This window comes from Pinus tabuliformis, chromosome 1_2 (assembly GCF_031772625.1).
Source record: "Pinus tabuliformis cultivar Carrire ecotype Pingquan chromosome 1_2, CPIR1, whole genome shotgun sequence".
Classification (NCBI taxonomy): Eukaryota; Viridiplantae; Streptophyta; class Pinopsida; order Pinales; family Pinaceae; genus Pinus; species Pinus tabuliformis.
The window spans coordinates 186,342,532-186,357,152 of NC_142298.1; the positions used below are offsets into that span (position 1 = coordinate 186,342,532).

The window sequence follows — 14,621 nt, forward strand, 5'->3', positions numbered from 1 at the left end:
CCCTAACAAGTGATTTCATTAAGTATCTTAGGTTAGGAGTTTATCAGACTGATGTCATCTTGTAATGAGTGGTTTGCAGTCGCATGTATTCTGTTATGTCATGACAGGATGATGATGAAGGAGATGGAGGAGACCATGCTATAAGATACCCTTGTAGCTGCAAAGGCAAGTTGATCCATTAAGAGAAGACAAAGGGACATTGGTTTACAATAGAAGCTGAAGATCAAGACCACATTGGGGACTCCTTATCTTCAAGTCATGAGGAGGAGGAAGAAGAATAACATGTTCCATATTTCAAGAAGACAGAATGGAAGAAGCAACAAAGAGTGACTTGACACTACCATGCTATTATGTAGTCCATGTCACCAGTGTCATGTCATGTCATGTTGTCAGTCATCATCTGCCACATCATTTTATGGAATATGTAATTCAAAATTGGAAAATTTATTGTAAAGGTGGAAGTCCAAGAGTCATCCATGTAATGTGAAAAATCATGTAGGAATTCAAAGAGTCACGAAGAAGTCAAAAAATCATGAGGGTAGTCCAGGAGTCATAAGGGAGGTGAATGGTCACCTCATTTGTTATATATATACCCTCATTGTACAAGAAAATTTTTTTCACCTTGGCTTCTCCGATAAGGCATCACAGAGATAGAGTTAGTACTTTTGGGGAGGAAGTCGTGGCTCTAATGCTCCACTATTGGAGCTAGTGATGTTCATTGTATACATGTACCTTGAGACTTTTACTTAATACTTGAAGCTTGATGGCTAGCACATTTTCATACATGGATTGTGAATATTTGTAAGATTGTTCTGTGAATGTTTATGATTCATGTTTGTTTTCACCTGTACTAAAGTGGTTGAAATATTTCAGTTATTTTAGTGCTTATCTTATTGAAAATGTGTTGTAATCGTTGTAACAATCGCTGCATCTATGTGGACGATTCTGCTTGATGTTAGGTGATTCTCTTTTCCAATTGTGTGTGCCTCTAATAGGGTGGTACTATTACCTCTCTTTTAAGAGGTTCACTTCTCTTCCCTCTGCAGTAGAAGAAGCTTGATACACCTACAACTGAACATTCACCAGGCAAACTTACTTGATTTTCACAAAGGCACATACATGTTTATCTCTCTTGCTGACAGCTAAAGCCAAGGAAAATCTATAAGAATACATGGAAACTGGTTAATAATCTAGACGGGGCTCCTATTCCAAACAGTGTGAGGTCTAATTGGGAAGTCACATCAGCGCGACCCCCTTGGTTGACTAATTTCTAGCATCGTCAATAGAACCTACGTCAATACCATCTCCCAAAATTTTTTATAGTGATTGAGTTAGCTAAATTGTTGAGTCGAATAAGAAAATAAAATGGTAACATGAAGTCTATAGCCTCGCAGGCTACAAGCTCCCTTCTTTTTCATTGGTATAGGTGGGGTGACAATAGTCACCATATCTTTTTAAGACAATGTTATGAATATTTCGGAAAATTATTTTGCTTGAAGGGAAGTTGCTACAGGTTTTCATTGAGTTGACAAAGTAACATGTTTAATGCCTTAAGCATCAATTGTTTTACTTTTCAGTGGCATTACTAATTCAACATTTTTGTTCTCAATGTAATTAATTTTGTAATAATAACTTTTACATCGGTTTTAGGCATTTCAAGTATTAGGTTTTAGTTTTAGGTTTAATAATAATATTAAGGTTTACTATCAATTTTAATATTACGAATTTATAGAAAAAATGGAACAAAGAAATAAATACATGGTCACAAAAAAAGGAAAAAAAAAAGGAAGTTCGAAAAAAAAGAAAAGAAAAAAAGACACAAACACAACTCATGTTGAAAAAACATTAGAAAGTAGAACTTGATCTTTACTTTTCCAAGAATATATCTTAAAAGAATAAAATTACATGCAAAAGTTTGGAAAAAACTGAATCTTTCACACTATACAATCAATATTTCTATTAACACTAACATGTCATGCTTTCAATATTTCATTGATGTATAGAAATCAAGTTTATAGCTTCTAAATCAATTACAACTCTATTTTGGTTCTTTCTACCATAGAAAAAATTTATATCACTTTCATCCATTTCACTTAATCATTAATGTTGTGTTTCCATTTAGCTAGAAGTGTTATTCTATATAAGAACAATTTCATTGACCGTTCTCATTAGAAGATAGTCATTAAATACATAGGCGTAATCTATCAATTTGATATCTCAATAGAATTTTATGCCTCATTGGAAAGAACAAGGTGCATAATATATATAAAATCTTAAGCAAGAAACATGAAAATGGAGTAGTCTAAATAGATGTTTTTATTTTTTTACTAGAAGTTTATAATGACAAAATCTTGTTTTTTATTATTTCAAACAAACAAATTATATAAATAAATAACAACCCAAAAATACAATACATGTTTCTTCTATCACTTGGTCAAATAATATATGATAGAAGAAATCACACAATATTTCCTATGTGATGTTGGTTGAATTTTTTAGCATGGGCAACCATAAATATATGTGTGCGTGTGTGTCCACAAGGTTTTGGCTAGATGGTGATCGGTGCTCTTTTCAGACACTCCTTGATGTTAAGTCACTGATTCAATTCCTTTCCTCAATCTGAATAATATATTGGACATGATGAAGAAATTGTCTCACAGTACTTACTCTCTCTCTATATATATATAACATCATTGAGACATTTCCTTGGTAAAATGTTAAAAAAAAGGTTTGAACTTTGTCAACGGAATTTTATGGCCAAGGATATGAGGATCATTATGTCCAACTTACTTTTTCCTTGGTTTTAGAACTAAATTATATATATATATATATATATATATATATATATATATATATATATATATATATATATATATATATAGTACATTTAGGGATTCAGAGTTCATGAGTGAAGAGGAGAGGCATGAGGGTTCCAGTAGCAGGAGGACTCGAACCAGGGCAGCCTAGGGCGTCGGCCTAGGGTGCTGCAGACTAGACCCATAGCAGGATGATGAAGACTAGGAGGTACGAGATGGGTCAGCAGGTTTTCACAACGAGGCAATGATTGGATGACTAGGAAGATGAGGACAACTGGGGTTCAATCTGAAGGGTAGTATTGGAACGTGGCGGTTTTACACTTAACCGAGCAAACAAATGGTCATAACCCTTGAGGTGAATGCGTTGGCCGCATTACCAGACTACCTGAGGCTAAATACAACATATGCGGAAGGAATCGGACCGTTAACAGCTGACTGTAAACGTTTACTGCAGGGTAATTACCATGGTGAAGCCTAGAGAGGCAGTCAACCTAGACCCTGCATCGGAAGACATCTTGTCGGTTTTGGGAAAGGAGGTAACTGCCCAAAATATTGACAAGTTTTTTGGGTCAATTGGCAGTCATGCATCCGAGGATTTCGCTTTGGAAGGTTCATGGAGCAACAGAGCAGTAAAAGGGTTACTGGAGGAAATCCCGGAGCTGGTCGGGCTGAATAGCCAAGGAGAAAGGGTTTTTCAAGCTACAGGTCCTCAGGAGAAAGGTTTTCAGTTGACAGATAAACCATTCGACGTTCAGGAAAGAAAGGAAAAACCCCTCCTTAATACTCCCTTTTTATCCGTGTTAAACACACATGGGAAACATAGAATAGGAAAGATAAATCATGTGAGTACATTTTTTATTAACAGGAGATATACATTTATAGTACATTATGTGACCATTGGGATTCACATCCCAAGGTCTCTTGGACTGCTTTTGTCCATTCGACTTCCACACTAACCCATTGAGGATTAGGTGTCCAACATTCCCCCCCTTAATCCGAAGGGTTATGTATGAGTCCAAGAAGAGAGCTGTAATACAAAATGTGCAAAAAATGCATGGCAGCACTAGGCTAAATGTGCTCTATGAAATGTTGGTATAAAGGGCGGTGGTTTAAGGATGACCACCAACACTGGAACGCTTAGTTCAGTTCCCGGAACTCTTCCAAAACTGGCAAGAAACTGAAGTTTTCTGCTAGAGGAAGTGATCCTATTGTTTTAAAGAGGGAAACCTTCAACCATAAAAGGGAGGTCTCACCCCGCATAAAAGGTAAAACTTCAACCTGAAAAGGGAAGTCTCAACCTGTGATGGTTTAAGGATGATCAACAACTCTGGAATGCTTAATGCAATTCCTGGAACTCTTCCAAAGCTGGCAAGAAGCTGGCGTCTTTTGCTAGAGGAAGTGTTCTCAATTTTGTTCTTGGAATGCTTCCAAAACTGGCAAGAAGCTGAAGTCTTCTGCTAAAGTGTCCCAGATTGCCAACTGAAGGCATGTTCACGGGCATCTTTGTCTCTGGCTACAACTCTGAAACTGGTGTGGCAGGTTGTGGCTCAGGCTCGCTTGATGTGACTTTGAAGCTTGTAGATGACCATCATTTCCCCCCCTGTCAGATACAAGGTGAGATGATGGAGGAAACTCAACTGCAAGACTGTTCAATATTCTGGAACAAGTTCTGACATGTGTTTGGAATATCTTCTTGGCTGTTGATGCCCATTGCCAAGAAGCGATCCATCCAAGATGAATCTTTGTTCTTGCAGGACGTTTGTTTTTGAAGCATCTGTGTGAAGAATGACTGGTTTTATGACAGTGCTTACATGGTTGAAGATCAAAACAGTGATCTTTCAAATGGCCAACTCGATCACAGTGTTGGCATTTCACGATCTGTTGTTTTTGTTGTTGCTGTAGAAGAGGGGCAGAATCTGGAACAGCTGAAGCTGAACTGTCATGAGAAGCAGGTGAACTATCATGAATAAATCCAGCACTCTGAAACTGAATGGGCTTGGCATAGTCTGGAATATGAAAGGACAAGTCCTTGTCATATCCAAGACCAGTTTTGTGCTTGTTGTGGACAAGCTGTTCCCAAGGTCTGATGATGGGCTTGGGAAGTGCAGACTGAGTTTCTGCATCTGCATATACAACTGCTGCTTTATTTGAATGAACAGTAACATTATTAACATGCTGCTGATGGGTGGTTGTCTCAATGTTCTGAACAAAAACAGGTTCAGAATGGTGTCTATTTTGATGTAGTTCTTCTTGCTGTAGCTGTGATTCAAGCTGCAAAAAATCGATCTTTTCCTGTGCATCATGCAGGCAGGTCTGAATGTCACACATAGTGTCTTTGCTAACATTTACCTTCCCACCAATAGTGGAGTGTATTAGTGTATTCAGTAACTCTAATACATCATCAAATCTAGCCATTATCTCAACAAAGAAATGAACACTCAGCGAGTCTAGACAAACCCCAGCTATTGAAGATTTCAAAAATTAAGAATATCAGTTTGAAAAATACATTGTCCAATGCCAGTCTTTCAGATATTCTGTTCTTTAAATTCTGTAGAAATTTCACATCTGACTAGACTTTGTAGCTGATTCCTTCAAACTTTATAAAACTTGCCTCTATATCCCTTCTGGAAGCTCGGGAATGCAAAAAGAATAAAAAATCCGCGAATACCAGCAATGGAGACACAGCTCAAACTCCACGAATATACACAAGGGTAGCTCGACCTCTTCCTTCAATAATAAATCCAAGAATCTCAACCCCCTTTTTTTTATTGGAAATGACCCCAATGATGTAAAAAACTTCACCGAAGGTATTCAAAAGGCACTCAACTAATTCCAGCTAAGAATTTAGCCAATCACTAACAGATTTGTGTCCAGCAAGAATGAGAGGCTCAAAGTCCTTCCAACACAGATACAATAGATATGTTTCACCCTTAAAATGCTCAGGTATACCAAGATACGCTTTGTATGGATGCATAACTAAATGACTTCTTCCTTCTTTGAAATTCGAACTTCAACTACAGGAATGGATTACATATACCTCTGATATATCAACTCTAATAATAACAGAGATCTGAAGTAGAATAACCAGCAAATGTTAGGAAGAACAGTGGTTGTAGATAAGTGTTATAACATCAAAGAAGCTCCATCATTACAGAGAAAACACCACAATGATAATATATGCAACGTATTCAGCTCCAAGACAGAGAAATAAATATGGAGTGTCTTCAATATGGAGAATGCAAAGTAAAACGCACATCAGTGCAAACTTGATCATTTCGACTTCTTGCAGTATGAAGCTTTCTTTTTTTTCGCTGGCTCTCCAATCGAATCTGTAAGTGCTGCTTCTATATTCATGTGAACATCTTCTCTGTCAGCTCTCCAGTAGAATGCCAACTTTCAGAACTCTCTCTACATGAACTACAACATATTGATCCAATATTTGAAGATGACGTTTATGATTTTCTTGGCATAGAGAATTCAATCAAAAAGTTCTGCTCCTATGGATCCACTGGCTCTGACTGTGTGTCTGAGCAAATTATTTTCTGGTCTCACAAGCTAAATTTAAACAAATCAGGAAATGCTTGAGATGATCCATTTTCCCTACACGTTTGTGCAGATAAATTGATCGCACAAATTTCTATTCCTTCCAAACGCAATCAACAGAGCATATTAATAATACTAATGCAAGTGCCTCTGAAGCCACTTTCTATAACTCAACAGCAAATCTAATAGAGGTCGTATTTGAATGGAACAAACATTAAGGCCTCGAAATGGGAAATATAGAAAAACTAAACGTTGTTTATCCATGCAAGTACAATATTCCTTCCCTTTATACACATGCAGAAACAAATAGCCTATATTTGAATTATGTTACATGACGAAAGGATAAATCGAATTTGAGATGTCCATCTTCCTCGTAAGTTTCCACCGGAGTAAGAAGGATCTCTCTCAACTGTTGTTGATCAGGGGGCAAGTAGACCACATTAGGGCTCCAAGAAAGGTTGGAAGCAATCTCCTTGGCAGCCTCGATACGCCTGAGTCAAAGGGCAATAAATTTCTGTTGCTTCTCTCTCGATATCACCGACGATCACCACAACTTCATTACCAATTCCATTTGCACAGTAACTCTCCACTCGCTCTTGGCATATTTAAAGAGAGATAGTGGGCACCTTTTCCTTTTGGCAAAGTCTGGTAGTCTTATATTCGTAAATTGGCATGTACTCCTTAGTCAACTTAACAAGTATGTCCGAAGTGATGGCGAAGAAATTCTCGTACAAAGAAATTAGGACAATTACAAGAAGTTTTGGTAAGGTCCTGGGATCCGGCGGGTTCGGAACAGTGTATGAGGGCGTGCTTGAAGATGGGACTATGGTAGCAGTCAAGAGGCTCGAGATCGCTAGGCAAGGTGAGAAGGAATTTTACTCAGAGATTGCGATATTGGGCACAATCCATCACTGGAATTTGGTGCAACTCTTGGGTTTCTGCTCGCAGGGATCTGAGTCCAAGAGAGTAAATACTAGTGTAAATAGTCAGGATCAACAAGTCCATTCTTCATTTTCAACCAAAGAAGGCGGAAATAATTCTCTGTTTATAACTGATAGTGATAACATAGGAAAGAAAATGTCTGTCGATTCAGAAAGAATGCATGAACTTGGACAAGGGATGGTTGATGTTTATGGAGCTGAGAAGCAGGCAATGAATTCTAGACATAGTCGGCCCGATTCTTCTGAATTTGTAGAGGCTTGTGCAGTGCCCAATAGTGATCAGAAGTTCCTACAGGAGACGTTGAAATCTAATAATGGTGCACTACTGTCAACAATGGATTGGGTTGACAGTCTAACCAACATAAGCATTGGAGATCTTTTGAATGAGGCATCGCGCACAGAGCATGGCAACAGCTACGAGTGCCATTCTGTCAACAGTGGTGCCCGTCCTCAACCGTTTCTACATTATATGGATTCCTTTAATGCTGCTATTGCTGCACAGGTCCAGAAGTTCAACCTTCTCTTGGATATGGCGGAGCCTCCAGTGAAACCTTTGTGCGGTGGAAAGAGAATATTTTGTCGGCAATGGAGGGCACGTAGGGTTCAGAAATTAGATATGATTTCAATCACAATCATAGTATGGACAGTGTATTGGCAGGTCGGACCAGCGCTTTTAAGAAACATTTATGGATTTTACGTCAGGACAGCCAGAGAGCAATCAACTTATTTGGATGAACAACGCAAACGTTCCTCTGTCAAGTGAATGTCAGGCGCAAACGTTCCCATGTCAGGTGAATGTCAAGCGCAGGTAAAGAATGGCACAAATTGCGCTGGGTGAAGGAGCGTTTCGTGTGCAGAGAGCAGCGTATTAAATGCAGGTGGAGCAGCGCTTTTAAATGGGGCATTTATGGACAGAGCGCAGTGGTGAAAGAGGCGTTGATGACAGAGGCGTTATAAGGCAGCGCTTGAAAAGAATATGGCAGAGGGCCAGGACTGCTCACAACAGAGGAATGGCAACGCTGAAACAGGTGGCTCACAATGGAGCAGGGCAGGAGATCGCCCGCTCTGATACCATGTTAAACACACATGGGAAACATAGAATAGGAAAGATAAATCATGTGAGTACATTTTTTATTAACAGGAGATATACGTTTATAGTACATTATGTGACCATTGGGATTCACATCCCAAGGTCTCTTGGACTGCTTTTGTCCATTCGACTTCCACACTAACCCATTGAGGATTAGGTGTCCAACAATCCGGAGGGCTTGAAGACATTATAAACTACAAAGCGAGTCATGGAATCTGGAGATTGGTTGGAGGAGGCCTTAAAGCCGATATTGCAGTAGCAGAGGGGGGTGGATCGCCAGCAATTACCAGACCGATAACTGCAAAAGGAACGTTCAGGCCCAGCCTGGGAATTGGAGTGATTGCTGTAGGAACGGGTGAACCCTCAGAGCAAAGGGTTGAACGCGATGATCCAGCCTCTGGGTTGCTGAAAGAGGGTTCCGGATATGCTACAGGTATTGGAGGTAGAACCTCATCAGAGAACCGAGGCAAGGGGAATCAAACCCTAGATATTATTGAGCCCGGACAACAAGCAGAAGCAGCCAAGAGTGACCCAAAGCCTCAAGATAGGGAGGAGGACTCTGGGCAAGAAAAGACCGGGGGGAAAAGGAAAAAACCGAAACCCCTAAAGAAGAAAAAGTTTGAAGGGAACTTAGTCCTGGGTATGGATGTACAGGTAGAGGACACTCTAGAGGTGGCGGAATGCACTCTGGTAGGGAGGGCTAGAGGCAAGAGTTACTCAGGAAAATTCATAAAACATTGGGCGGAGCAACAGTGGAAGACGACACCGATTAAAAATTTCAAGGTAGCAGTCCTTGTGAAAGGGTGGTTTATGGTGAGATTTGAGAGCAAGGAAGAGGCGGATTGGGTTGCAGGGAAGAATTGGGCTTTTGGGAATCGCCCAGTCCTTTTCAAACGATGGACACCCTTATTTGATGCGAAAAGGGAGAAGGTAGATGAATTTCCTGTTTGGGTAAGGGCTCCTGGTCTACCCCCTTTTCTCTGGGTTGAATCGGTCTTCAGGTCGATAGGAAACCTTCTTGGCACATTCCTGGAGGCAGACATGTCCTTCCTTCATACTCACAACAGAGCTATGGCTCGGATCCTGGTCAGCCTAAATCCAAAAGAAGGTCTTGCGGAATCCATCAATCTGCAATACAGAGACTATGTTTTTGAGCAACCGCTGGACTATGAACATCTACCCTTTAGATGTCATAGATGCCACGAATACGAGCACCTAGCAAGAGACTGTCCACTGGGCATCCGCAGAAGAAGGACTCAGAAGAAAGACGATCAGGGGGAGACGACAGCGGAGCTGGAAAAGGATCCTGGAACAAAAGATACATTAGAGGAGGGTTTTATGGAAGCAGACTTTAACCTTAAAGAGGACCGAGAGGAACAGGCCGGAGCAGCCCAGCCGGTGGAAGGTGAAGCAAATGAGGACCATCGTGGACCCGAGAATTCATCAAAGGAGCCTATCAAGGAATCAACAGTCATCCCGGTCGAAGACACAAAGGGTATGCAAATAGACTCAAGTAACCAATCTTTATATTCAGATTTTAAAGATGCTTGCTTGATATCTGGCTCACAAATGAATAATTGTAACAATGATGATCACCTTAATATTGAAAACATCACTGCTGCTATACCCTCACTTGACCTGAACTGTGAAGATGTCCCTCTTGGATTAAAAGATCCTGTTCCCTCCACCCCGGCGTGTCATTACAATCTAAGATCCCTTGACAAAAAGCATGTAATCCCTGAACCGGTTGGTGGCTTAGGCCCATCCTTGTCTCAGGCCTTCAAAAGGAAGGCTAGAGGCAGGAAATCAAACCTGTCCAAAGCACAGGTAAAGGCGAAGTATGATGTGGCAGACGGCAAACAAATGTCTATCCCTGGGGAGCTTAGAGCAGCAAATCCCCATGAGAATGTTATCAAATGATCTTTTTATCCTGGAACTGCAGGGGTTTAGCCAGTAAACCCAAAAAACTGGCGCTAAAGGAGATAGTTAAGCGTTATAACCCGGATGTTCTTTTACTTCAAGAGACCCTAGGCAGAAGTATAGACGTGGAGTTGACCCTTAGAGCTACTCTCCCAGGCTGGTTCTTTTTAGCAGTAGACTCTGTTGGACACTCGGGCGGAATGGCCATAGGCTTCAGGGAAGGAAGAATGCAGCTAATTAACCACTGGGGAATGGCTCATGTGCTAGGGATGGAGTTTCAATGCCCAGAATTCGGTCACCCCCTGTTGATTTTAAATATCTATGGGCCCTGCCAGGGAAGGGCTTCCTTCTGGACCGATCTTCTATCAAAATCTCTGTTAAAAAATCACAACCTGATAATAGGAGGAGACTTAAACTTCTCGGTGGGGAATGCTGAAGCTTGGGGTCCTTCAGCCAGAGAAGACCCGCTCTCTGATTTTTTCTTGACCACCCTAAGCTCCCATAACCTGATTGATGTAAACCTTATCAAACTAAAGCCTACCTGGAGGAATAGAAGAGCAGGGGATGAAAGAATTGCAAAGAGATTGGACCGGTTCCTGTTGTGCGAAGATTTGGCATCCAGAATTCCTATGTTCACGCAATGGGTGGGCGAGGGAGGGAACTCAGATCATCTCCCTGTTCTTATGGAGCTCTCCAAACCTCCCCATAAACCAGCGGCCCCCTTTAAATTTAACGCGTCCTGGCTTCAAGAGGAATCCTTCAATAGGCTCTTCAGGGAAACTTGGAGACACCCGGATAGAAACTCAAGGGAAAGCAAAGGCTTCCTTTTCATGGAAAACTTAAAGAGACTGAAAAAAGCTACCATGGAATGGGCAAAAGTAAGGAAACAAAAGCAGAATGAGGAAATCACCAAAATTGATGCAGAGCTACGGGAGCTGGAAGACCCTGAGACGGATGGATATGCAACACAGGAGTCCAAAGAAAGGATTCTGCTGCTTGAAAAGCACAGGAACCAAATCTTGTTGGATAGAGAAGAGGAATGGAGGCTGAAGAGCAGGGCGATCTGGCTAAAAGCTGGGGACGAAAACACGAAATTTTTCCATAACTATGCAAGAGGGAGGAAGAACGCAAACACGATTTGGAAGCTAAAGGATGATGAGGGTAGAGAGGCCAACTCTTTTGAGTCTTTATCCAAATTGGGAAGGAATCACTTTCAGAATCTGTTTACTGACCAAGGAGGGACAACATTAGCAGAAGTGATCAAAACTGCTCAATGCTTTCCCAGGTATGTAGAGGAGGAGGAAGCAGAGGACCTAATCAGAGAAGTTTCCAAGGAGGAGGTGGAAGGCATTATAAAATCAATGGCCAAAGATAAGAGCCCTGGCCCGGACGGGTGGACCATAGAACTCTTCCAGCATTTCTTTGAACAGATCGGAGCAGAACTATCTGAGGTTGTGGAAGAGTCGAGGAGGAAAGGTGAGATTTATTCCCCCTTCAATTCCACATTCATAGCACTTATTCCTAAAAAGGAGGATCCGGAATCCTTTGAAGATTTCAGGCCTATATCATTGTGCAACTGTATATACAAAATTATTGCAAAAGTGATAGCTGTCCGGTTAAAACCAATTCTGTCAAAATGCATTTCAAATGAACAGTTTGGGTTCCTAGATGGTCGACAAATTCATGAAGCCATTGGAGTGGCGCAGGAGACAATACACAGTATCAGACAGACAAACAAGAAAGGAGATGTGATTAAAATAGATTTGTCAAAAGCCTATGATAGGATCAGCTGGACATATCTGAGGATGCTGTTAACTCACCTAGGATTTAAGCTGGACTTCATCAACTGGGTAATGGGATGCATCACTAGTGTCAGTTTTGCAGTTTTAATCAACGGGGCCGCATCCTCCTTTTTTAAAGGACAAAGGGGCCTAAGACAGGGATGCCCCTTGTCGCCTCTGCTCTTTCTTCTAGTGGCTGAGGGTCTAAGTCAACTGATTCTGGAAGCCAGAAGAGCAGGTTTGGTAAAAGGTTTGGAAGTTGTTGTAAACATGTTCATTTCTCACCTTCTATTTGTAGACGATATCTTATTATTTACAAATGGGAGTTTGAATGAAATTAAAGAACTTAAAAACATTCTTGATTTGTTCATGAAGGCCACAGGGATGCAAGTAAATCTTAGGAAATCTCAGCTCATTATGGAAGGTTTCAACAGACATGAGGAAAGCCTGATCACCTCTATTTTTCCATTTGATGTAAACAACATGGAAAATCCTTTTAAGTATTTGGGTTTCTGGCTGAAGCCAAATGCGTACAAAAAACAAGATTGGAACTGGCTGGTGGCAAAAATCGAAGCAAAAATCACACATTGGAGTTTCAAGTGGCTATCTAGAGCTGGTAGATTGACTCTAGTAAAATCTGTTCTGCAAGCCATGCCGGTTTTCTGGGCAGCCTTGACCTGGGTTCCTAAAGGGATTCTACATAAGATCAGAAGAATATGCAGCAGATTCCTGTGGTCTGGCTCAAAGGAGGACTCAGTCCTCCCCTGGGTTGCATGGGAGAAAGTGGCAAGGCCAAAAGAATGGGGAGGATGGGGAATTAAAAATCTGTATGACTTTAGTCTATCATTGGCAGCAAAATCTGGGTGGAATCTCATCAACTCAGAAAACCTGTGGACAAGAGTGGTAAAGCGGAAATATGTAGATCCTGTTCCACTGGAAGAATGGATCAGAAACCCAAATAAGAAAGGAAGGAATGTTTCGGTGGTATGGAAAGCTACTACAGAGGCATTTAAAATTATTGAACAAGGATTGGCTTGGCAGGTTGGAAATGGAGAAAATTTGAGAATAGGGAAAGATCCGTGGGTTGGCTGCAATGGACAGTTTGCTCTCTCCCCAGGATTGATCAGACATCTGGAATCAAAGGACATTCTCTATCTGAATCAGGTTGAGAAGATCGGCCAATCCACAATCTGGGGGCAAGCATGGAAGTCTGGTGAAGAATTAGATCTCAGACCCTACTGGTGGAACGAGTGGAAGGCTTTCATTCAGGAACTAATCAGATCAAATGTAAGACTGAAAGACAGCCCGGACCGATTGGTATGGGCTCATGCGGAAACTGGGGCTTACTCTCCAAAGTTCGGGTACAAATTTTTAATGACAAAAAAAGGATGGGAAGAACCAGAATGGTGGGTCAAACAGTTATGGAAACTTAAATGCCCCAAAAAAGCCAGGCTTTTCTTCTGGTGTACTCTAAAAAGGAAAATTCCATCATGGGATATTCTCCAGTCCAGATTCAAGCAAGGCCCGGGGAGATGTCCCTTATGTAAAGCTGACTCGGAGACGATCAACCACCTGTTCATAAAATGTCCTTTTGCCAAAAGAATATGGGGAGAGGTTCAAAACCTCTTACAAAAGCAGTTGAGCTGGAATGGAGATAATATATCCGTGGCCTCGGAAAAGTGGTGGAGGCAGTATACAGAAGGAAATCTACGGAATTTTCCCCCCATCATTTGCTGGGGCGTTTGGATAGCAAGGAACAGGTGTATTTTTACAGACAAAGAAACCCCGCTGAAATTATTGCTCTCCAATGTACTGCTATCCTATCCAATATCCCAGATTCAGAGGAGGCAAGGAATACTAAAAAGAGCAGAGAAGAACAAATCAAAGCAGGGACCCCTTGGGCTTATTTCGATGGGGCCTCTCAGACCAACTCAGCAGGAGCAGGGATAATTATACACCTAAATGAAAATCATTCTTTAAAAGCTTCAGTGGGCCTAGGCAGCGGAACAAACAATTTTGCTGAACTCTCCGCTTTAAAACTTCTTCTTTGTTGGCTTATTCACAGGAACATCTTCACAGTTCAGATCTTTGGGGACTCCTTAAATGTTGTAAAGTGGGTTAATGGTCAAAGTAGATGCCAAAATTACATGCTGAGACCTCTATTAGAAGAAATCTTGAATTTAAAGCGTTCTTTTAATGATTTTTCAATTGGCCATATTTACAGGGACCGAAATGAATCAGCAGACAGGCTTTCTAAAGATGGTTTGCAACAAACTATGGGCAGTTGGAAGATAGCTGAGCAAGATCATGATCAGATCCGTGTGTCGGATCAACCTCCCTATGTTTAGTCTCTTATGTTATCTTTATGTTTGTTTTTTTACATTTGCTATACAAAAACTGATGTAACCGGATGTATGTACAGTTTGTCTTTTGGCGAACTGTTGGCTCCTTTTCCGTTTTTCCACGGTATCTAACTTCCATATGTGGGTTGTTTTCCTCATCGAGGAGACCCAGGAGTAGATACGTGATC

General features: G+C 41.1%; 1 protein-coding gene across 1 annotated transcript; it reads left to right on the forward strand.

Annotated features, from left to right (window-relative positions):
- The first annotated feature begins 8,084 nt into the window (after positions 1-8,084).
- On the forward strand, positions 8,085-14,439 carry LOC149205114 (uncharacterized). Its single transcript, XM_089397309.1, has 4 exons — positions 8,085-8,091; positions 8,548-10,228; positions 10,333-13,452; positions 14,316-14,439. The coding sequence occupies exons 1-4, from the start codon at positions 8,085-8,087 to the stop codon at positions 14,437-14,439; spliced, it is 4,932 nt and encodes a 1,643-aa protein (XP_089253435.1).
- Positions 14,440-14,621: the final 182 nt, after the last annotated feature.

Coding starts and splice junctions, on each gene's coding strand:
- LOC149205114 (XM_089397309.1), top strand. Junction 10,229..10,332: donor AAAGCACAGGTAAAGGCGAA/GTATGATGTGGC, acceptor CTGGAACTGCAG/GGGTTTAGCCAGTAAACCCA. Junction 13,453..14,315: donor GCTTACTCTCCAAAGTTCGG/GTACAAATTTTT, acceptor CCATATTTACAG/GGACCGAAATGAATCAGCAG.